The following is a 24,401-nucleotide window of genomic DNA, read 5'->3' on the forward strand; positions in this document are numbered from 1 at the left end:
AGAACGCTGGGATCATGATCTGAGCCAAAGGCAGATGCCTAATGATTGAGCCACCCAGGCACCCCCTATTTTTAATTTTTTGAGGAACCCCTGTACTGTTTTCCACAGTGGCTATTCCGATTTACGTCACCACCAACGTGCACAAGGGTTGCTTTCTCTCCACATCCTTGCCAATAATTATTTCTTGTTTTTTTTATTTGAGCCATTCTGACTGGCATAAAGTGATTGATATCTCACTGTGGTTTTGATTTGCATTTTCCTGTTGATTAGTGATGTTGAACATCTTTTCATATGTCTGTTGGCATTTTTCTTTTTTTTCATATTTTATTTATTTGAGAGAGAAAGAAAGAGCATCAATGGTGGGAGGGGCAGAGGGAGAGAGAGAATCTCAAGCAGATTTACCATTGAATGGGACACCCGATGTAGGGCTCTGAGATCATGACCTGAGCTGAAGTCAGATGCTTAACTGACTGAGCCACCCAGGTGCCCCTTTTGTTGGCCATTTGTATATCTTCTTGGGAAAAACGTCTATTTAGGACATCATAGAAGAATGTTATGGTCCATTAGGCAGAGCTTCGTTGCCCATTCAAAAAGGCTTAGACCCTACAAAGTCCTCTTTGTTCACCCCTCGTTGGTGTGCTCAAATAGTCAAGGATGAGAGGAAAATACATGAGGCTTTTTGCTATGGCAATAACAAATAAATAAAACACAGGTTAGGTTCTCAGCAGGCCTTATTACTAGTTAAGTCTTTGATATACGCTAATGTATAAAATGTTAAAGAGATTAATTTATAAAATGGAATGTTGATTTTTCAGTTTGTTACGGATAATGGAATCTATCCCTGCTCCCTGCCTGTGACCTTTGCTAAGGAACTGAACTTGGTTCCCTCAGACCACAGCAAGGTGTTACAGTAAGATCTCTGCCCTGGTGGGAGCTGAAGAATAGCATCTTCATCTAAGACAACATGAGAAGCTGATACCAGAAAGGCCTAGGAAACCCAGCAACCAGTAAGCCGGTTGAGTGGAAGTTTAGCTGTTAGAGGAAGACACCAAAAGCCGGGATCCAGAGGTTGAGTGCTGGCAAAGTGGGCAGGGGTACAACAAAAGCAAAAGTTTAGAACCAGAGAGAACAGAGTCATCGGGAGTGAAAGACCCGCGGATCCCCTTACCCAAGAATCCAACACTGCCACTGGATGCAAACAGCAAGAGGTTTATTGGGGCGCAGGTACCGGCGGGTGGTCGGCAGCTCCAGCTAACCGAGCGCCCCGACCGAGGGGAAAGCGGGGTTTTTATAGACAGGTACAAACAAGTTTTGGGTGGGGACGGCGCTGATTGATTGATCCTTTGAACAGGCATACTTGGCGTCAGTGGATTGGGTCAGGGGACCCCCGCGCGAAAAAGCAGACAAAGCAATCTTACAGAAGCAGAACTGGCCGGTTAGCCCACACATGCGAAAAAAGCACTACCAGGATATTGAAGGCCTGGTTACTTATCAAGTAAAGACAATTTGGAGTCTCCTGGTGGAATGTCACACTCCTGCCATCAAGCATCCTTGTTAATGAGATTTAGGTTTAGAAGAAATTGAACTTTATTTACTTTTCCTTCCACTTCCATCTCCTTCGGTTTTTATGGAGGGGAGGGTGACATTAGGGCTGTTGATAAGGTAACTTCTTTGTTGTAATCTCAAGGAAATTTGTAAACCAAGGGAGACTCCTGTTTTGCAGGATTGCGATCTCAGCAAGTTAACTATTTGTTCTTCTTTTAGGGCAGTCAGGGGTGCTTGTGGAATGTCACACATATTACCAAGGGGAGTAGGTGGAGAGGGGGTGCAAGGCACCAGCCCCTGCTTCATCCTAAGCCAGCCTCCTGCTCCCTCATCATTTCCCCCTGAACAATTTTGACCCTTAAATCTTTAAGGTGGTTGAAGGTGGAAGGTCTCATCTTCTATAACTTCTTCGTGCTGAATAGGGGCGTAGAGCTGTCCCTACCTACTGGGGTCAATATTGATCAGGGTAGGAATGTATAAGGGAGTTACGAAAGGTGGAGGCAGCTGAATCCGGCGCTGACAGTGAAGAGGCGTCCTCGCGTGCGATAAGGATCGTCTGTCGTGGTGTAGTCATTGTAGCAATGGAGTCTCGGCACCAAGTAGAGAAACATGGAACAAAGCAACATATTAAGGTTAATAGGGCGATAAGAATGAGAAGCCCGAAAAGGAGATTTGGCCATAGTCCTCCTTCAAACCAGGAACTTAACCTTTCGCTGAGAGAGAGAGGGACCTTGTAGAGCCTTAATCTGGGCATTCATATCCTTTATTAGTCCTGTGATAGTCTGGGATGCACACACAACATTCTGTCTTGATAATTGCACATGTGCCACCCTGGGCTGCTGTCAGGACATCTAAAGCCATCTTATTTATCTCTTAAGGGAGGGGACTCTCCAGGGCAGGGGTCTTTCAGGAGCACACAAGTTCCTGAGACATTCATCAAACTTAGGGTCAGATGCTTTTCTGAGCAAAAAAAGAGATAAAAATGTGTTGGGTGCGCTCATCTTGGTAAGCAGAGAGGAAGTTGGCGGGGCAGCTCAACACTGCTTCATAGGTCCTCTTAACAAATAGAAACTACAATGTAGTGTCAAATACCCCTGCCGGGGATTCGGTCAAATAGTAGTTAAGTGGTAGTTCTATGAACTTCTTTACTTTAAGGATATCTCTGACCAGCATCAATGCATCCTTTCTCCTGGAGAATGCTGAGGACCGATGAACAGACACATACCCTCTGGCTCTCACTATCAGTGTATTGTGAAGATTAAACCGGTCTCAGCTTCTTTTATCCCGGTTAGAAGCTCCCTTGATAAGGTTCAGAGGACTAACTCCTTTCTCACTCTTATACATTCACACATCAGGGGCTAACATCACCTGACCTTGTGCCCAAAGGCTTCTCTGAATAAATGGATGTAAACCCTTGTTTCTTTCATTTCTTTCCCCCTGATGAGCAATGCTGCTGAAAAGCTGTGGGTCGAGGTAACTCTTGCCAATCTCAGAGACAATGGGAAAAATTAACTGGATTTTAGCTTAACAAACAAGCATTAAGAAAATGCCACAATTAGTGAACATTAAAAGTAGGACTTTTTAAATATTACCTTGGGCAGTCCACATAAACTTCCTGAGCTTCAGTCTTATCAAAAAATGAAGGGGCCAAGTTTCATTATTTCTAAAATCTCTTCAAACCCCAAAATTCTGTGTTCCTCTTTTCATTCTACATACCAATCCACAAATACATAAGGGCCTGCTGGGCACTGAGATTGATTACAGTTTCAAGTAGATGCTCTTGCTGTCTCATCTTGAGACAACAGCAGTCAGCTCAGATTATGTGTTCTTGCCACTGAAAATAAATTCCAGGGAATAGCTCTCAGTAAGTTTTTTGCATTTATCATTGAATGCGCACATTAGGTAACAAACGGGGAAAGAAGATGACAGAGTATCTGCTGTGTTCAAGATACCATTGAAACTTCATCTTCCCCCATAGTTCTGACTTCTTCTTCAGATTGGTGACTTTGACTACCGTTGTAATCATTTAATTTAATCTTCGGGGAACTTAAAATAGATTGTGGTCTAACATTGAAAGAATCTACCATTTCTTTTTTTCTTTTCTTTTCACTTTTTAAGTTCAATTAATGAACATATAGTGCAAATAGAGGTAGCGGGGTCACAGTAGAGGTCCGGGATTCCTCGGTCTGATAGAATACCCAGTGTTCATTACACCATGTGTTGTCCCGAATGTCCACCACCCCGTCACCCTGTCTGTCCCACCACTCCCTCCTCTCCAGCAACCCTGTTTGTTTCCTGTGATTAAGAGTATTTCCTGGTTTCTCTCCTTCTATAATTTCATCATGTTTTATTTTTTTTCTCTTCCCCTATGATTCTCTGTTTTGTTTCTTAAATTCCACATATGAATGAGATCGTATGTAGAATTACTTTTTCTGTTATCATATGATAATGGTCTTTCTCTAATTGACTTATTTTACTTAATTAGCATAATATCCTTTAGTTCCATCCACATCACTGCAAATGGCAAGATTTCTTTTCTTTTTTTTTTTTTTTTGATGGCTGAGTTGTTTTCCATTGTGTGTGTGTGTATATGTGTGTGTGCGTGTGTGTATTCACATCTTCTTTGTCCATTCATCTGTCAATGGATATCTGGATTCTTTCCATAGTTTGGATCTTGTGGACATTGCAGCTATAAACATTGGGGTGTTGGTGCCCCTTTGGATCACTACATTTATATCTTTCTGGTAAATCCTTAGTAGTGCAATTGCTGGGTCATAGGGTAGTTCTATTTTCAACTTTTTGAGGAACCTCCATACTGTTTTTTAGAGTGGCTGCACTGGCTTGCATTCCCACCAACAGTGTAGGAAGGTTTCCCTTTCTCCTCATCTTTGCCAATATCTGTCATTTCCTGACTTGTTAATTTTAGCCATTCTGACTGGTATGAGGTAGTATCTCATTGTGGTTTTGATTTGTCTTTCCCTGATACCAAGTAATGTTGAGCATTTTTTCATGTTGTCTGTTGGCCATTTGGATGTCTTTGGAGAAATGTCTGTTCGTGTCTCCTGCCCATTTTTTGGTTGAATTATTTGTTCTTTGGGTGTTAGATTTAAATACTAGCCCTTTATTTGATACATCATTTGCAAATATCTTCTCCCATTCTGTCAGTTGTCTTTTGGTTTTGATGTAGGACACAGAGGCAGAAGAATAATTATTAACTTTCCTTACCTACTGACAAGCCCTTAAAATAGGTAGAGTGACCTCCACCATAAGGCTTTGCTAAGGGCAAAGGACAATCCTAGCCTGACCAACCCCCTACCCACAACCAGGATCCTGTAAGTCTACTTTAACAATTCCTTTAGGAAACTTTATCTCTAAACCTCCAAGATAGTGTCGACAATCATTCCCAAGATATGGCCCACTGATAGACATCTAAAGGGTCTCACAAGAAGGTTTTATTACTGTTAATGAATAACCTTTCCCCCAGAAATAGCTAGCCCCTCAAGGTCCTAGAAACCTTGCTTCCAAAATTCCTTAGAGGCTTATATCATCCCTAATCCCCTCCCCATCTTACAAGTATGTAATAGACCACTCCTCACCTGCAGCTCTTCCGGCCCATGGGTCCTGTCCCCGTGCTTTAATAAACCACCATTCTGCACCAAAGATGTCTCAAAGATGTCTTTCTTGGTCATCAGCTCCGGACCTCACCCCACCGGACATCACCTACACTCTAGAACTTCATCAGTTTTGTCAACTGTTTTTTTTTTTTTTTTTTTTTTTTTTTGCTGTGCAAAAGCTCTTTATCCTGATGAAGTCCCAATAGTTCATTTTTGCCTTTGTTTCCCTTGCCTTTGGAGACGTGTCTAGCAAGAAGTTGCTGCAGCTAAGGTCGAAGAGGTTGCTGTCTGTATTCTTCTCTAGGATTTTGATGGATTCCTGTCTCACATTTAGGTCTTTTTTTGTAAAGTTAAGTCTATTTGACACGTTAAGTCTATTTTTGTATGTCATGTCAGGAAATGGTCCAGTTTCATTCTTCTGGATGTGGCTGTCCAATTTTCCCAACACCGTTTGTTGAAGAAACTGTCTTTTTTTCCATTGGTTATTCTTTCCTGCTTTGTCAAAGATTAGTTGATTAGTTCTGGGCTGTTCCACTGATCTGTGTGTCTGTTTTTGTGCCAGTACCATACTGTCTTGATGATTACAGCTTTGTAATAGAGCTGGAAGTTTGGAATTGCGATGTCATCAGCTTTGGTTTTCTTTTTCAACATTCCTTTGGCTATTCAGGGTCTTTCTGGTTCCATACAAATTTTAGAATTGTTTTTTCCAGCTCTGTGAAAAATTTGATGGTATTTTGATAGGAATTGTATAGAATGTGTAGATTGTTCTGGGTAGCACAGACATTTTCACAATATTTGTTCTTCCAATCGATGAACATATAGAACGTTTTTCCATTTCTTTGTGTCTTCCTCAATTTTTTTCACGAGTGTTCTATAGTTTTCTGAGTACAGATCCTTTGCCTCTTTGGTTACATTTATTTCTAGGTGTCTTATGGTTTGGGTTACAATTGTAAATGAGATCGACTCCCTAATTTCTTTCTTCTGTCTTTTGGTGTATAGAAATGCAACTGATTTTGTTGCATTGATTTTATATCCTCCACTTTGATGAATTCCTGTATGAGTTCTACCACCATTTCTTTTTTTTTGTTTGTTTGCATCAGTAAAGACATTAGGAAGCTCATAGGTATTAGCAGTTCTCCCTGTGGTGTCAAATGAGAGCCTGATTTTTATACATGGCTTTTGTTTGACAGCAGCCCAACTCATAGTAAAAGTAATTTGGAGGTAGCAAGTGGAAGAGATAGTAATTAAAATTATGCTGGATTTTTGGTTTTGGTTTTATTTTATCAAGTCAATAAAATGGAATTCCTTATGATAGTTAATTTTGTTCTGAAGATAATTAGTTTTTGCCTATTTTTTACTGGAGAAATTTGCCAGCTCCCCCCCATTCCCTTCATTGTTTCCAGTATCAGCCACATCAGTCGTAAGTGTCATGGGAAAGATCTAACTACTGCTTTTTCAACATGGATTACAGCTAAACTATTTTCTTTCTCTAGGTTAAATAGTAGGAGTGCTAAAGATGTGTTTGACCTTTTATCATTTCTTTATTTTGTAAGTAAACAGTATTTTTTAATACAGATTTAATATTTTAAAATCACTTCTTACCCCACAGGACACATCTGTTTTCACATCAAAATATTATGAAATATTATATTCCAAAGCTTTTTAATACATGTAAACTTTATATAATAAAAATGTATCATTCTAGTAGTAGTAGTAATAACAGCTGTCATCTACTGGACATTAATTACTTATGAGGCACAATTTTAACATCTGTATTTTCCCAACAACCCTGTCACGTAGGATTTAATATTTTCTTAATGTCATAAGTGGGAAAGCTGAGTTGCCAATAAATTGAACAACTTGCCCAGAGTCACTTAACTAATAAGCGGCAGGTACAGATTTGAAACCAAGGCAGTCAGATTCCAGTTTGTAGGCTCTTGTTACTATTCCCTTAGCTCTATATATCATGAACAGCTTCCATGTGAATAAACATGCATCACTAGCATTGTCTTGATAGCTGCAGGGGATTCCATTTTAGGGGCATGATAGTTAATATAACCAATCTCCCATTTGCGTTGTTCCTGATTTTTCTATGATACAAACATTGCTGTGATAAACCTACCGCTATCTACTCTTCTCATGCCCATCTTCTTCTTTCCTTAGATTACATTCCTGAGAACAGAATTTTTGGATCGCATTGTTTGAGTCTTTTATACAAATTTTCAAATTGTCCTTCAGGAAGATTTTTTGAGCCCTTCCATCAGAGTGTAAACTTCCTGATGTCACAAGTAATGATTCATAGTAAATTTTTGTCTCTTTGACACAGAGATAATTGTATTTATTGTTTTATAAGGTTCCAACTTTCTTTCCTAAATAGTTATTGACATTTATGTTTCTTAATTGGCGAATTATGTGTTTTTATCCTGTTTTATTTTATTTACTTTTTTTGGTGAGGGTGTATCTTTTTGTAAGTTTTTTGTTTTTTAATTTGAGAGAAAGCAAAACACAAATGGGGAGAGGGTGGGAGAGGACTGAGGGAGAAGCAGATTCCCTGCTGAGCAGAAAGCTTGCCTTGGCACTCCATCCCAGGATTCTGGGATCATGACCTGAGCCGAAGGCAGACGCTTAACCAACTGAGCCACCCAGGCACCCCAGGTGTATCATTTTTATTAAGAATACACTGTTGTATTACATAAAGGATACCAAGTTATTGTCATATATGATCAGATATTTTCCTCCAGAAATTTCACATACAGATAAGTTGATTTTTTACATGTGAAAGTCTTGAATAATATAATAAAGAGGTTTTAATAAAAAGAGGCTCTGAGGGGCGCCTGGGTGGCTCAGTGGGTTGGGCTGCTGCCTTCGGCTCAGGTCATGATCTCAGGGTCCTGGGATCGAGTCCTGCATCGGGCTCTCTGCTCAGCAGGGAGCCTGCTTCCCTCTCTCTCTCTCTCTCTCTCTGCCTGCCTCTCTGTCTACTTGTAATCTCTCTCTCTCTCAAATAAATAAATAAAATCTTTTTAAAAAATTAAAAATAAAAGAGGCTCTGAAAAAATATGACCTAATCTTTGAAAAAACAATTCAAGATGCCTTTCAGTTATTGACAAATGATAGAAAATTAAGAGTTTACAAATAGGAAAGTCAATAAGGGATTATTTTTAAAAGCTGTGTTTGTTAGTCCTTAAGTTCAGTCCAAGAAATGCTTTATTTTCACGTGAACTAGAGACCACTTTTGCTTTTCATCTGTAAAAGTATCTTTATTAAGACATTTTTCTTTATAAATGACTTCATAGAAAAAAAATCTTATTTCCAGAAATTTGACCTGCCCCCAATGATGGATTTTTAGAACGGATTATAATCATGGGAGATGATTCTCTACCAACCGAGAGAATATTTTGTAATAGTCTTTTGATAGTTTTTAATGGCTGTCAAAGAGAAGATGGAGTCTCTAGAAATTAATTTAATTAAAAATTTTCCCTCCAGACTTAAAGAAATTTCATTTAAATTGTATGCTAAGTCTAATGCTTCAGAACTGTCGAGGACTTTGTATGATTTTAAATAACCTCATTTACAAAGGAATTTATTCTAAAAAAAAATTATGGTCAGTGAAGCAAAGACTTGCCCCACCCCTGCCCTGTCCATTTCTTTTTTGGCTTCATAGAGGAAAATGAGAAATACTATTTTGGGGACAAGATTCCCAACAGAAGGGAATCCTTTGGCAGCAAGAATAAACAGCTTTGGCAGAAAAGCACCCTCCAAAGGAAAAGAACTTTGGCTTGTTCAGACTAGGGAGTGGTGATGAGCCGCAAGACAAAAAGGATATCCCTGGTACAGGGGCTGGGTCAGTACCAGGCTGTCTGGGTGGAAACTCTACTGTTACAAAAGCTCCTTAGAGCAGCTTCATAAAACATTGATGTTTTGAGATGCACGGCTTCTCCAGTCGTCTGGGGAGGATCAGTCACGTTCCAAGGAAGTGATTCTGTTTTACTCAGGCGCACATTGTTCCCTTTGGCTTTTGATACAATACTGGTAGAAGTAGTAGTAATGATAATAAGTAAAATACAAATCCTACAAACCTGGGTTATTGACCCTTTTCCCTTCATTTTCCAGAAAATAAATCCCACATCTCCAAAAGTGGATTAATGATTAATTTGAAGGAAAGTCTCATCTGTAATTTTAAAATGCTTTGAAATCCTTTTGTGGTTGCTGTACATACAGAAAACACTTTTTTACCCATTGTATTTCTGGGGTGAGTATGGATGTGTGTGTATGCATGCTCACATATTTAGCTTACATTTTCAAGGTGATGTTTTCAGTAGAGGAAGTTGCTCGTTGTTTGAATAAATACACTTGGGAAGATGAATAGCGAACCAGCCATCCCATTTACCTGTAATTCCACTTGCAATTGTGTGTGGCTTTGCTGATCTGGTTTGGTTGGATATGATATTCATGAAGGTCTAGTGAGGCGGTTAGAAAACTCAACTGCTTGACTCAACCACTGAGCATCTGTTTCCTTTGATGCCAGGTTGCTGGCGGTAGACATAGTGGGTGGAATGGTTTCAGAGATCTCCATACGCTTTCTTCCAGGGACAGAGAAAATAGAACTGCCCCAGTGCAAAGTCCCCTTTCTCACTTATTCAATCAACACATTTTTACGGAGTATCTACTATATGCCACACAGGTTTGTTTTCTGTGCCATTCCTTCGTCACAATCCACTCCTTGCCAAGGTCTTCAATTTCCCCTCCCTTTGCACAATCCCAGTGAACACACAGGGCCATTTTGCTACCTAAAAGGTTTGGATCTTTCCCACATGGAAAATCAAGTCCTGTATCCCTTCCCTTGAAGTCCCTGCTAAGGTGGTGTTTTATTTATAATATCCCCTTTTCTTCCACAAAAAATAAATAAACCCCAAGACGGAAAAGTATTTTAGAGAAAAAAGAAGAGACTGTGGGTGTTTTCTCGTATTACTGCATACTTATAAATGTTATAATGGCTGGGTATTATTCTATTGTATACCTTAGTTGGTTACATTTAGTCAAAACAGGGTTCACAATTTGGATTTATTTCCTTAGGGTAAAATACAAAGTTATTGTTTACACACGTTTGTAAAACCCTTAATACAAATTGCTAAACCACTTATAGAGAGTTTATAGAAACTTACAGTCCATTTAAAGTTCTGTTTACTGTTCATATAATGGTATCCTTAACCTCACTGAAGATGAAAAGTTTTTAAAATCTTCACTGATTGTTTTTAATTTACATTTTTTATTGCTAGTGAGATTGGACATTTTTTCACATGCTTATTACTCAGTTTTTGTTTCCCTCCCCTGAGCTGTCTGTATATGTCCTTTGTCTATATTTCTATTAAAGTTTTTGTAGCCTTCTTATTCACTTGTATGGACTTACTTCATCTTAAGGGTATTAATATTTTGTCTTTAGTATTTCTTGATCACATTTGGGCAAAAACCCCTCCAATCACATTATCTGTGATCACTTAGAACAGGTAATGTGTTTTGTTCAATGAGATGAGATCAGCTTTTTATCATTTTATGTAGGAGGTGGAATTCAATGTCTAAAAATTAATACACACTTTAGAGCATAGTAAGGACAGCATCTTTTCTAGAAACTTCTATCAAAGGGAGAATGTATAAGAGTTAAACTATGAGGGGCCTTAGTCTTATCGATAGGCCCATTTGTATTCTTACTGCATTTGACGTGTGGCCCCTGTGCTGTGCTTATTACAAAATTATGAAATCTGTGCCCAGACTAGCATCTTGACACAGGTAATGAGCTCCTTTGGAATTTACCGGATTCCAGATAAAGTTCTAGTCATTCTTCATTCCCATAACTGTTTCCCATACATCTAAGAGGCCCTGAATAGCAGCCCTCATATGTTCTCCTTTTTCTTTTAGACAGTTCTTCCTCAGTCCAGGAAGATGAAGAGGTAGAGATGGAGGCCATCAGCTGGCAGGCCAGTAGTCCAGCCATGAACGGACATCCTGCCTCTCCAGTAACCTCTGCTCGTTTCCCCAGCTGGGTCACTTTTGATGACAATGAGGTCAGCTGCCCTTTGCCACCAGTAACCTCTCCCCTGAAGCCAAACCCACCACCTATTGCATCTGTGACCCCAGATGTACCTCATCACTCAGCTGGGTCATTTAAGAAGAGGGAACGTCCCAAGAGCACTTTGATGAACTTTTCCAAAGTTCAGAAACTGGACATTTCATCCTTAAACCAACCGCCTTCCATAACGGAGGCTCCGCCTTGGAGGGCAACCAATCCTTTCCTGAATGAGACTCTGCAGGATGTCCAACCCTCCCCTATCAACCCTTTCACTGCTTTCTTTGAGGAGCAGGAGAGACGCTCCCAAAACAATTCCGTTTCCAGTGCCACAGGCAAGAGCCAAAGGGATTCTCTCATTGCCGTCTACCAGGATGCCATCTGTTTTGATGACTCAAGCAAAACTCAGTCCCACTCTGATGCTGTTGAAAAACTCAAGCAACTCCAGATTGATGACCCTGATCGTTCAGGCAGCGCGACGCTACCAGATGATGACCCCGTAGCCTGGGTTGAACTAGATGACCCCCCACCTGGTTCAACACTGTCCCAGCCCAGAGATGGGTGGCCAATGATGCTAAGGATCCCTGAGAAGAAAAACATCATGTCGTCTAGGCACTGGGGACCCATCTACATCAAACTAACAGACAGTGGTTACCTGCAGCTGTATTATGAGCAGGGTCTAGAAAAACCATTCCGTGAGTTCAAGCTGGAGATCTGCCATGAAATTTCGGAACCCCGGCTCCAAAACTATGACGAGAATGGCAGGATCCACAGCTTACGAATAGACCGTGTCATCTACAAGGAGAAGAAGAAATACCAGCCCAAACCTGCTGTGGCCCACATAGCAGAGAGGGAACAAGTGATTAAGCTGGGCACCACCAATTACGACGACTTCCTGAGTTTCATCTGTGCCGTTCAGGACCGGCTCATGAATCTGCCGGTGTTGTCAATGGACTTGAGCACAGTTGGCTTGAACTACCTGGAGGAGGAGATTACTGTGGATGTCAAGGATGAATTCTCTGGCATTGTGAGCAAAGGAGACAACCAGATTCTCCAGCACCACGTCTTGACGCGGATCCACATTCTGAGTTTCCTCTCTGGCCTGGCAGAGTGCCGCCTGGGTCTCAACGATGTCCTTGTCAAAGGGAACGAGATAGTTTCCCGGCAAGACATCATGCCCACCACCACCACCAAGTGGATCAAGCTCCATCAGTGCCGTTTTCACGGGTGTGTGGATGAGGACGTATTCAGCAGCTCACGGGTTATTCTGTTCAACCCTTTGGATGCCTGTCGCTTTGAGCTCATGCGGTTCAGGACAGTATTTGCAGAGAAGACCTTGCCTTTCACACTCAGGACGGCAGCAAGCATCAATGGGGCGGAGGTGGAGGTGCAGAGCTGGCTCAGGATGTCAGCCGGCTTCTCCTCTAACCGAGACCCTCTCACTCAGGTTCCCTGTGAGAATGTGATGGTTCGATACCCCGTGCCCAGTGAATGGGTGAAAAACTTCCGCAGGGAAAGCGTCCTGGGGGAAAAGTCTTTAAAAGCCAAAGTGAACCGGGGGGCAAGTTTTGGCTCAGCCAGTATGTCTGGCTCTGAGCCTGTGATGAGAGTAACTCTGGGAACTGCCAAATACGAACATGCCTTCAACTCCATTGTGTGGAGGATAAACCGACTGCCTGACAAAAACTCAGGTAGGTAGAGGTTTCTCTTCTGTGAAAGCTGCCACGTGGGTTACAGGAGAGCTGACCCCAGCTCTCTGACCCTAGAGTTCCGCATTCTGTCTCCCTATGAAGGCCTGGCTTTTGTTGTGTGACAGAAATATGGTAATGGAGAAGTGGGACCAGAGAAGCAAAAACACTTGAGCAAAAAGTAAGTAACAAACATGAACGGCCCAGTTTACTCCATTTTTCTCCTTTATTACCTACTTCTAGAAAACTCTGTGTTCTTCTTGTCAGCTGAGCTGCTAAGCAGATTGCAGGGCAACTTATGAATTTGTATGCTTTTTCTGACTCATTTAAGTATTCTCTGTGGTTCCAGAAGCTGTCTATCTCCAGATCCTAGAAAGCCTCTGGTTTTGAAGAGGTAGCTTTCCCGCTATGCCTTGAGTGTAGGTAGAGGGGTCAGTTTATGGCCAGTCATAAATGCAGTATGGGTGAGGAGTCAGACTCATGATGCCAGTCCCCTTGTGCGAGACCCGTGTCAGTCATTACATCTCCAACTCAGAGTTGGGATTTTGAGGATGGGGAAAAGGAGAAATGGCCTCTGATCAGACTGAAGGTCCAGCCAGGACCAGAAGGTCCAAAAGGGCTGAAATTCTATCAGATACAAAGGAAAGGAAGGCGTGTTTGATTTACACAAAGAAAGCAAGCTTACCGGCCCTCACTGCCTTGCTCACAGCTCTCAGGGAGGCTTTTGTGCTTGAGTGAGCACGGAAGGTGACGACTTTCCTTAGGGGTCCAGGGAATTTAGTGAAATGACAAAACTAGAGAGCAATCCAACAGGCTCTAATAGTCTTATTTCTTAGAGGAAGTCTGCATGACCCCAATGACAGGCCATAAGCCCACAATCGTATGGTCCTTTCAACCACTTCTTGTTTATTGTAAACTTCGCCCATTTGTTAACAAAAGTAGATATGCTAGCCAGGCAAAAAGGATGAGGTTGGGAAGAACTCTACCCTTCTGCAGATAGCCTTCTTCCATTCTCACTATTAAACCCTGAGAAGGGTTTAGAGTCTCCATTTCCTGCTCTGAGTGTGGAATGGCTGTGTCATCCTACCCAAAATGGGACGTGACGTGCCTGTAAGAAGCAGGACGATCGGGTCACCTCCCCAAGCTGTCCAGGCCCTGCACACACACCGGGGCATTCTGTGTCAGACACTGTAGCCCAGTGTGAAATGAAGAGACAATTGGACCTCTGTGCTGGAGGCCAGACTTGCCAAACACCCCCACCCCCACCCTGGTTTCCAAACTGACAGGATTTTTTTAAAAAAAACAAAGTCTCCCTCTCTGGGCCTGCTTATACATTTCTCCTGACATCAGCACTGTATTCTCCTGGTGATAGCCCTGTGATTTCTACCTCAGCCACGGGACCTGTCTGAAAGGAAAAGCCCTGAACTCTCCTTCGGCACAGAAGCTCTTGAGAAGAGAAGTGAGGTGGAAGGCGGGGGAGTGACCGTTGAACCTGCTGGAGACTTGACCTCCAAAAGACAAGGCCTCAGGTTTATGTTTATCGGAATGTTTGGCCCTTCAAGTTTGTTAAGCGTGGATTCAGATAATTTCGTTATGAAATTACTGAGTCTTCAAGCTGGAAGGGACCTTGGCGATAACTCAGTCAAACCTCTTCACTCTATAGATGAGAAAATTAGGGACCAGGAGCAACACGACTTATCTGAAGTCCCAAAGCCACATCCAGGGGTCTTTTCTTAATACCCCAGCTGCCTCTTGTAGAGGACACAGTAGACGCAAATGTGAAAGTATTTCTTCTAAGAGAAGAGGTTTGCGGTTTTCTCAGTGGGTGCACATCTATCTCGTTTGTTTCAAAGTTCTTGTTCTCGAATATTTAACAGTTACTGTATGAGAGGGTTTTGGTGATAAGCAGCAAAGACAACCAAAAAAAAAAAAGATTGTTGGAGGGTAGCTTGGAGAACTGAAGGAAAGCTTGGAACAGTTGAGCCAGCAGGCTTAGAAAGGATGGCTCTCGAAAGCAGAACTGAGAGATGTCTCCTCAGGCTGCAGCCGTTGGGGTCAGTCATCACAAGCCATTTTCTGTCCTTGCGTCACTCGGCTCAGGAGTCAAGGGGAGGGTAGCACATTTTGACTGACACGACATGCAGTGCTAGGGAAGATTATTTCCCAAAGCAAAGGTGAGGGGGGAAGGATTGTGACCAGAAGAAGGGGTAGGGGTGGTTGCAGGACAAGGGACAAGGGAAAATATAGGTCTTCAGCAAACACTTGACTTAATGCTTCCCAGCAGGTTAGTGTTCAGTAGGCTCAAGGTCAAGGAAATGCAGATGATGTATTGCAAATGTATTTCCTGATTACTGGAACCTTTATTTGTGAAAGATTTTTGAAATACAGGACAGTCTAAGGATATTTGGGAATGTTTCTCCCTTAAGCTATTCCCCCATCACTGCTTTTGCTATTATATCATGGTTACACGTTATTTTATTTTATTAAAGATTTTATTTATTTTTCAGAGAGAGAGAGAAAAAGAGAGCGTAAGCAGGGAGAGTGGTAGCCAGAGGAAGAAGCAGATTCCCTGCTGAACAGGGCACCTGGTGGGGGGGCTCGATCCCAGACCCTGGGATACCTGACCTGAGCTGAAGGCAGGCCTTTAGCCGACTCAGCCACCTAGGCATCCTGGTTATACATTTTTATTAACGACCCCCACCCACACACCCAAAAAGGGCTTCTTCTTCTACTCTTGGCCAATGGTATATTTCTGGATAGGTTCCAGAAATTGGTAAAACTCTTTTCTGGAAACCTGAGAGATATAGGAACTGAATTGCAGTCGGACAGCAGGTTCTTACCGTTGCCAGCACTCGCTGTGACCAGCTCCTGCTCCCCCCATCCGGTGTGCCCTCCGTTAGTTGCCATCCCTTTTCTGAGCTCATCTTGGACTTCAGTCAGTCTTGGATGGTATATTTTACAGGTGATTTTTTCATAATTCTCACACCTCCATTTAGCAGAGAAGGAGACCGGAACCTCTGCATGCTTACTCCTGCCTGCCGCCGGCAGGGCTGTCAGACCGGAGGCAGCCCGGGACCGCGGGTCAGCACCCCTGACTTGCTGCAGCCACAGTGGGCTTCTCCCAGTCCTGCTACCAAACGGTTCACAAGCTGCCATTGGAGTCCAACATGGTTTAAACTGGCAGGTCCAGCCCCGCCTTGTGCATGTTCGGCCGCCCCCGCCTTCCCACCGGGCTCTTAAGGACCCCTTTCACCCTGATCCCAAGACTTAGAGCTTTTCTAAGTCTTAGAATGTGGCGGAACAAGGCCTACTGCTTGCCCAGGTCATCCGCCAGGAAACAGAATGTGCTGTCTTGCATAGGTAGCTTTCTTTGCTGGAACTCCAGTTCTCTAATATTAGATCGAGAGAAAACAATTACCTTTTATGGAAAATAGAAATCTGAATTTTAATGTTAAATTTTCTCAACTTCATCAAAGAAGATGACAAAATGCGTGGGCTCGCATAGTTCATTACCATAAATTAGATGACACTAGCTCTCAGAATTGCATTCTCCTACCTGTCCACCAGCCCTACACATCCATTGGTTGGTGCTGGGAATCATGGAAGAATGCCGCATTCAGAGTTTGCTGTGAATGTACTTTGGAGGGGTGGGCGGAGAGATCAGCTTTGTGGAAAGTAATGATTCCTCATTATTCCAACACTGTGCACATAAGGACAGTTAGATAAAACTGTTGTTCAGGTTGCCATTGATTAAAAGTAAGAAACTCCTCAATGTAATTTGTAGTGATCTAAATCCATAGCAATACACAATAATTCCGCATCAGATCTGAGTTTTATTCCTAGTGCTGCATTTTAGTAGCTTTGTGACCTCAGGTGATTTACTTAAACCTCGCAAAGAAATCTTACTTTCCTCATTTACAGAATAGGGTTATTAATACCTAGCTCATTAAGAAAGAAATTAGATAATGCCTTTAAGTGTTTAGGACAATCTCTGGCCTGTAATAAACGTAGCCGGTAGCTATGTAATTACAACTGTAATTGTAATTGTAATTATAATTAAAAAATAAACACATGGATTCATTTTTAGATAATGTAATTTTTACTATTATGTGTATCCAATTTAAAATTTCTTTCTTAGAAACCAGTGCAAATTTCTCAGTTTTCCAGAATTTTACTCTTTAGAAATAACCACTGAACTATGTTATTTGTCAAGTAGAGCAAAACATGTACTTCACTCCGTAATGTTTTCCTTAGAGAGAGTGTGTATGTCCTTACTTGCTGAGATTAGAAAGTCCTGCCCAGATCAATAAAGAAAATTGCAATTGTTTATTTGGGGAAACTCCTTTAACTAAGGGCTGTTGGTATTACATAATGAAGTCAAAGCCATGTCATATTGTTTATCCATGGCAAGTTGCTGTACGGAGGTTCCTACAGCTCACTTCTCCACTCATGTCACCCTGCAAACTGGTCTTGGGGTTGGGGACTCTTTGGGGACTCTGTGGGGGGCTGTGACTCAGAGTGGTTGAAACACCTCCGGGCTAGAGTGCTTGGATTCAGTCCTCAGTCCACCACTTTCCAGCTTTGACCTTGGCTCGTTCACTTTCCCTCCCAAAGCTTTTGTGGCCTCATCTGTAGAACGTAAAGACTGTGATCTCAAGGGATTGTTGCAAAGATGCAGGGAGAGGGTGTGCAGGCAGCATTTGAGACACTAGAGTGCTCAGCAAACCGTGCTTTCAGAGGTTATAGCCACAGACTGATCTGTCTCTTCACGCACATATCTAACAACAGCCCTCAAATGGAAAACGTTAAGTTTTCCATCCAAGTACAGTAGAACTAGCCATAGATGTATAGAATTAAAGAACAGCCAGGGACTCTGCCTGGCGTTGTCTAGCCCACCCTTTACCACCCATCTCCCATTTCCCCATTTCCCAAGTCAGGATTTGAGGCGAGGGGAGAACAAACGACTTGGGGGCAGGATCTCTACCACGTAGGAGGAGAGCTGGGGCTCACACGCAGGATTCTGTTAGTCTGCGTCCTACCCAGTGCATCACGTCCATCCTTCATGTGTCTGTGCTGTTTCTAAAGGCTTTGTCATTTACAGATGCCATTATCCACACCAACGTGCCAAAGCATTTTTGTAAAAAGATGAAATGCTGTTGAGAAAATTCTTCTTTCAAAGGGAATTGATTCTTTGGCTCCGTGTGGCTGTCATTGATGTTTTATTCGTTGCTAAGTGCTGCTCCCTTTTATTCCTTTCTGCCATTCTACGGATCTAGGCCTTTATTTCTGGTATTCGTGCTGTGTTCCCATATCACCCTGACTACAGCAGGCAGAGTGACCCGTTTTTCAGGCTGTGGGTTTTATTGCTAGGATAAAGGCCACTGTAATCAGACAGTTCTAGCAAAGGGTCTGAGGCACAGGCACTGTGATTTCCGCGGAAGGAAATGCTCAGCCCTGGACCCCCAGAAAGACTGCCCGGTGTGGAGCCGGGAGGCGGTCTTCAGGCCTTTTTTGTTGTTGAGGTGCCTCTGTGGGCCTCTCCTTCCATGGTCTCCAAAGAACCTAATGTCTGGATTCTTTCCCTTTCATAGCTTCTGGTCACCCTCACTGTTTCTTCTGCCACCTTGAACTTGGCTCTGACCGGGAAGTGCCTTCCAGATTTGCCAGTCACGTGAATGTGGAGTTCAGCATGCCCACAACTTCTGCCTCCAAAGCCGCTGTAAGATCCGTCTCCGTGGAAGACAAGACTGACGTCAGGAAGTGGGTCAATTATTCCGCACACTACAGCTACAAGGTAGCCTCGGGAGGCATCTGGCTAATGTGTCCAAGACCGTTTGTTCATCCCTCCGCCATCCCCCCTCCCCACCCTCCCTGCCCCATCTTGTTCCTTTTAGTGGTGTCTGCCCTGGATGCCATGTGTTCTCTTACTGCCTTAGAGACAGGTGTGCCACACGCGGCTGTGGGTGAGTCCGCTGTGATTTGAATGATTAATCTCTAGTGAGCAAGAGAAAGGTTGGGAAAAAATAAGAGGTGGGTGAAAGAGGAGAGTATAATGTCTTTCAGTCATCATGAACAACATCAAAAGAGTCATGGGGGCGCACCTGGGTGGCTCAGTTGGTTAAGCGGCTGCCTTCGGCTCAGGTCATGATTCCGGGGTCCTGGGATCAAGCCCCACATCGGGCTCCCTGCTTAGCGGAAAGTCTGCTTCTCTCTCTCCCGCTGCCTGCTGCTCTGCTTGCTTGTGCTCTCTCTCTGTCAAATAAATAAATTAAAAAAAAAAAAAAGTCATGGGGTAAAGGGATTATTATTAATCTATAACATTCTGTATTATTAATTGTACACTATATATAATATGAATATTATGAATGAGCAGATATATGAATATTATAAATGAGTATATCATAAGATCATATTCTCATTCATAATACATGTTGCAGAAGTTGTGCACTTGGAAGGTGGAGGGGAATTCAGGAAAGTGCTAACCCAAAGTATGTGTTTCGGCTTCAGAGTTGATGATGTAGATCCGTGTAAAATCGGGACACATATGACCTGGTCACAGGGCTATAGCAGGACAAAATTCAGAAGCCAAGCAAGCTTCTGTAACAGGATCCGGGCAGTGGAAGGAGGAAACAAAATTGGAGAATTCAGACATGGTCATTCTGTCCTGAGGTGTTAGAAATTCAATAGCAGATTAAATGTCAAAGACAGAAAGTGGGACTTATTGAAGAAGTATTTTGCAAAGTGGTTTAATAATTTTTTATTCTTAATAATATCCTTAGATTTTTATGGTTTGCTTTTCTGTAAATGTTTCCTTAGTTGTGGCCTCTACAATCTTAAAGTACCAAGAAGAACAAATACTCCATCTTGTGGCCAGAAAAAAAATAGCACTTTCATCAAGCCTGGGCCTAGTCCACTGCTTGAATTGTTTCCTTCGTCATAAATATCCAAAGTGGTAAAGAGAGGAGCGGCTTTAACTGTGAAACTCTCTTACTTGATGTATTTCTTTTCTGACTTGTCAAAGGCTTCATTGTGTGTCTCTTTCAAGGCAAGATGAATGTATTAATCCATTTAGTTACAGCTACCATATTTTGCTGAAAACACAGGTAGAACCATAAACAAGACACTACTTACCAGTTTGGAGACTTGGGGTTTTTTTGTTTTGTTTTTTGTTTTTAGATTTTATTTATTTATTTGACAGAGAGAGATCGCAAGTCGGCAGAGAGGCAGGCGGAGAGAGAGGGGAGGAAGCAGGCTCCCTGCTGAGCAGAAAGGCCAATGCAGGGCTCAATCCCAGGACCAGTTGGGAGACTTTGTAAAGCCATAAAGTAATAGAGAGTATAAACAGCTGGCTGGAGAGGAATCCATTTATTTGCAAACCTTTATGCTTGCCCGCCGCATGCCTGCATTATGGGGATACAGTAGTCAAGGAGGGCCTGCTCCTGTCCCAGGGAGCCTGTGGAATGCTGGAGTCAGGTTCATGTACCAAGGACAGTGGAGATATGGATAGGAGACGCACCTAATGACTTGAGGACAGCTTCACAGAAGAGGTGACCTCTGAGCAGCGTGCAAGGCAAAGAATAAAAAATTTCCAGGTGGACTGCAAAGAAGAGGGAGTTCCAGACCTAGCAAAAAGCATGTGCCGAGAGAGAACCGTGCCGTCCTCCAGGCCAGAGTAGCTCCAGTGTGGCCAAAGCTCAAAACAGTGACAGAATTATAGGGAATCTCCTGGTGAGGCATTCTCTTTGGGATTACTTCTTATTGGGATGGTTTTTTCTCCTTTCTGATATTTCTTTCCAACTTCTACTCTCGACAGGTGGAAATTGAGCAAAAAAAGAGTTTGAAGCCAGACTTTGAAGGAGATGAAATGGAAAATCCCAAGGAGTGTGGGGTCCAGTGATGAAGCCCTCTTGCAGGGGGGGCCTGACCCAAGCGTCATGACAGGACGTCTTCCTGAGCAGCTGGAGGTCAAGGCAGTACCTACCATGGCTTCTCCTTACTGGAACAGTATGTTGGACTTTCCTGTTTGTGGTTATCTGTAATCTCACAGGAAACCTTGAGATGATTGCTTTGGAGAGACTCTGATATACCTGAAGCAGGTGGTTTCCCTGACTTCTGGAGCTTGTTGTCTAATTAAGCCTCCTTCTCTTTGCTCTGTTGATCTTGTAGCTCTTGAGTGTGGCTTGTTGTGACTACTGGAGTTAGGAAGAGAACCTTCCACATCAGTGTTGGCAGGATTTCCTTCTGGTGTTCATCTGTCACTTCCATGATTTTCTAGAAAACAGTCTTGAGAATCCCCCTCTGTCATGCCCTCTAGAAAAGGTTCAGAAGAGGTACAAAACATATTTCCTTTTTGGGTCTACTAGGCCTTTCATACATGTCTCTCTTCTTGCAATGTTAACGCTATGCAACAGAAGTTTTTGAGAAATTTTCCTCCCGGTTTGGGATCGTTTTGATGAAGACACTTTTTCCATCTCTCTGGTCCCAGGGTTCACCATCCTGAGTCACAATAGACAATGGGAAAAGGCACAATAGGATAATTTTTTATTCTGTGATTAGCCCCATATTTGGCAAAGGGTGGCTATGAAAGGGAAAGCAAAATTGAGCTTATTTTTCTTCATTCTGGGGGAAAAGAGACATTAATTAGAAGATTATATTCAATTCAGGAGACATTTGCAATCTCAATGAATTCCCAAATTCACACTGAAAAACATAGGCCATTTCCGATTCCTGAAACACATGGATATATGTATATATATATATATATATATATATATAATACCTCAGGCATTTGTCGGGGAACTTGGGAGCTCTTCTTATACCTCAAGCCTATAGACAGTTGCATGTCTCTCTGACTCGGACTTTACATGGAATATAAGTGGAAAAGATCATTTTAAGAGCTGTTTTAAAACTGAACTTATATGATCTTTTCCCTAAAATTCAGAGTTCCATAATCACAGTATTGTAACAGATCTACAAGGCAGAAGTCTCTAGGGTAGCAATGGGGGAAAGCCATATTTTTCTAATGTTGAGAATATTAGTCCCAGTCCCAAGAGGCTAGGACACTCAATTTTCTTTCCCTTCATATGGTCCCATTTACACTCTGTACCTCTACTTCTTACTTGTATCTTGGTGTTTTCTTACCACACACGGACCTATATCGGCCATCCCAGATGGGACACCTGCCCAGCAATTTACAGGTAGGCTCTAAATGCCTGTTTCTCCCATGAAGAATACAGTAAGGGGACAGAAGCATGCTTGTCAGATTTGTCAGATGACACAGAGAAATAAATGATATATCCTGTTTCGACTGGCAGATTTAGGATTAATTGATTCAATGAATATTCGTTGAATTATAACTATGTACTGACACTAGAAAATAGACATCATCACCATTTTTTAAAAATACCTGAACGTAAGACTGAAACTAAAAGGATGAAATTCAGTAGACATTAGTAAGAGACTGTATTCTAGTTGCTTAAATGCAACCCTCTAAATACAGAGAGGTGGTGGGAAGGGTGCTGAAAAGTCCTGGTTTCATAGCAGTTCACGTCAAAATAGTTCATTGTTGAATCAGGAGTGTATCATGATTATTCACAAAGTCAGTGCATCAGCCTGTGGTAACAAAAGCCCAGGGAGCCCTGCATGCTGCTTTGGTCAGTCCACTTCTGGATGGAAGGCTGAGTTCCATTCTGGGTACCATATTTTATGAAAGACATTATTAAATTGTGTCCAGAGGCAGGTGGTCAGGGTTGTGAAGGGTCTGATGAAATAAGGAGCAGGGGAATAGAATAGGAGAGAATAAAATAATATCGCTGCCTTGAAATTTCTGTTGAGTTTTAATAAAAAGGGGAGGAATTAGCCTTACCCTGTGTAATTTCAAAGGGCAAAAATAGGAACAAAGAGGAACTTTCTAGATGACAGATGTTTGCTTCAACATAAAGAATTTTTTAATAAGAGTGGTTCTAAAGAGGAATAGACTTGAGCAGTAAAATTTCCGTTTGTGGCAAATGCCCAAACAAAGGTTAAAATAACCATCAGTTCCAGATGCTATGAGAGGGACATTGGATTTGGACTGGATGGCTACCAAGATCCCTTCTGCATATAGGTTCATCTCAGTAGTAACAGGACTCTCTAACTCTAGTTGTTTTTTCTTTGATAAGTGGTTCTGTATGCTCTTTGAAATACAGTGGGGCTCCCTGGAGGTCTTTGTCAAGTGAGGAAGTGCCCTTCCCCTGTTGTATGAGAGACACATGAGATTCCTCATAAAAACATCAAGGTGGACTGAAGGAGCTGGCAGAGTAAAGGTCATTCTGGCACCTTCCTTACTTAAGGTTAGTGCCTGTGCACCCTCTCGAGATCTCTGCCTCACCTGCTAGCATCACGTGTGTATTGCTTATTGAAACTTTTTCCCCCACCGTGGTTAATTCGCACTGCCTTTGTGCTTTTACCTGGACTTTTTTTTTTTTTTTTTTAAACCAACGCTTAGGAACATCCCTTCCATGCTATCCACATTCAACAAGCAAATTATTAATTTAAAAAAAAAAAAAACAACTATCACCTTGATTTCATCAAATTTGCTTTCCCACTAGTATTTTTGGGAAACTAATTATGGGTAGCATTTAGGGGTTTGGGAAATACAATAGTATATATTTTAGGCCTAGTGTTTTGTTAATAGGCTACCTAGAAAACACAGTTAGGAAAATTGCCTTTTTGGTGTGCGGATTCTAAGTTTGCCTCTGGACCTGGATTGTGTGTATGTGTGGTCACCAAAAATCCTTGTCTGTGTTAGCAATAATGTGAAATAAAAAGTAAGTTCATTTTACCAATACATAGTATTATTATTAGGACATAAATTAGATGTCACATGATATTAAGAGCTATGCTTTCTTCTGAGTCCAGTGGCTTGCTTTGTGACTTTATTGTAAAAGAGGATAAGAAATGTACTCATTATGATAGGTCAAAGGAGAATGAAGTTAAGATATTGGGGGGGGGGCATTAAACCCCTTTTGCCACTCTTATAAACATAATACTAGTTATTTCTTATCAAAGTTTTGCATTTCACTTATATTAAATATTATCAGGACAATTTTTTTTTCCTACTTGGGTCTTTCCCCGCTCTCAGCATTCCCGCATTATTGGCAGGACTCAGAACTCCTGAGAACTTTTTTTATGTAATGTATTTCTATTTGAAATGGGACTAATTTCTATTCAAATCCAGTGGGTGAGAGCAAGAGTTTATTTCCCTAGAAATCAGTGCCCCCAAGAAATATGATCCATGATGGCAAAGAATGTATCTTGTTCTTTGTTTCCTGTACCTGGGACAAAGCTAGGGAGTATAATAGGTTTCAGCCACTTTAAATCCTTGCTGATAGGACAAACATATATTAATGAAATACAAGGAAGTTATTAGGGGGTGCCTGGCTGGCTCAGTTGATACAGCATGCCGCTCTTGATCTCGGAGTCCTGAGTTCCAGCCCCATGTTGGGTGTA

General features: G+C 42.1%; 1 protein-coding gene across 2 annotated transcripts in view; it reads left to right on the plus strand.

The window, feature by feature from the left end:
* The window catches only part of STON2 (stonin 2), a 152,250-nt gene extending 128,808 nt beyond the window's left edge, over positions 1–23,442 (plus strand). For both annotated transcript variants that reach the window (XM_032344780.1, XM_032344781.1), the window contains 3 exons: positions 11,076–12,914; positions 18,503–18,705; positions 20,725–23,442. In XM_032344780.1, the coding sequence (XP_032200671.1) occupies positions 11,076–12,914; positions 18,503–18,705; positions 20,725–20,808 (2,126 nt within the window). In that variant the 3' untranslated portion in view covers positions 20,809–23,442. The remainder of the gene's footprint in view (positions 1–11,075; positions 12,915–18,502; positions 18,706–20,724) is intronic.
* Positions 23,443–24,401: the final 959 nt, after the last annotated feature.

The sequence above is a fragment of the Mustela erminea genome, chromosome 5, assembly GCF_009829155.1.
Source record: "Mustela erminea isolate mMusErm1 chromosome 5, mMusErm1.Pri, whole genome shotgun sequence".
Classification (NCBI taxonomy): domain Eukaryota; kingdom Metazoa; phylum Chordata; class Mammalia; order Carnivora; family Mustelidae; genus Mustela; species Mustela erminea.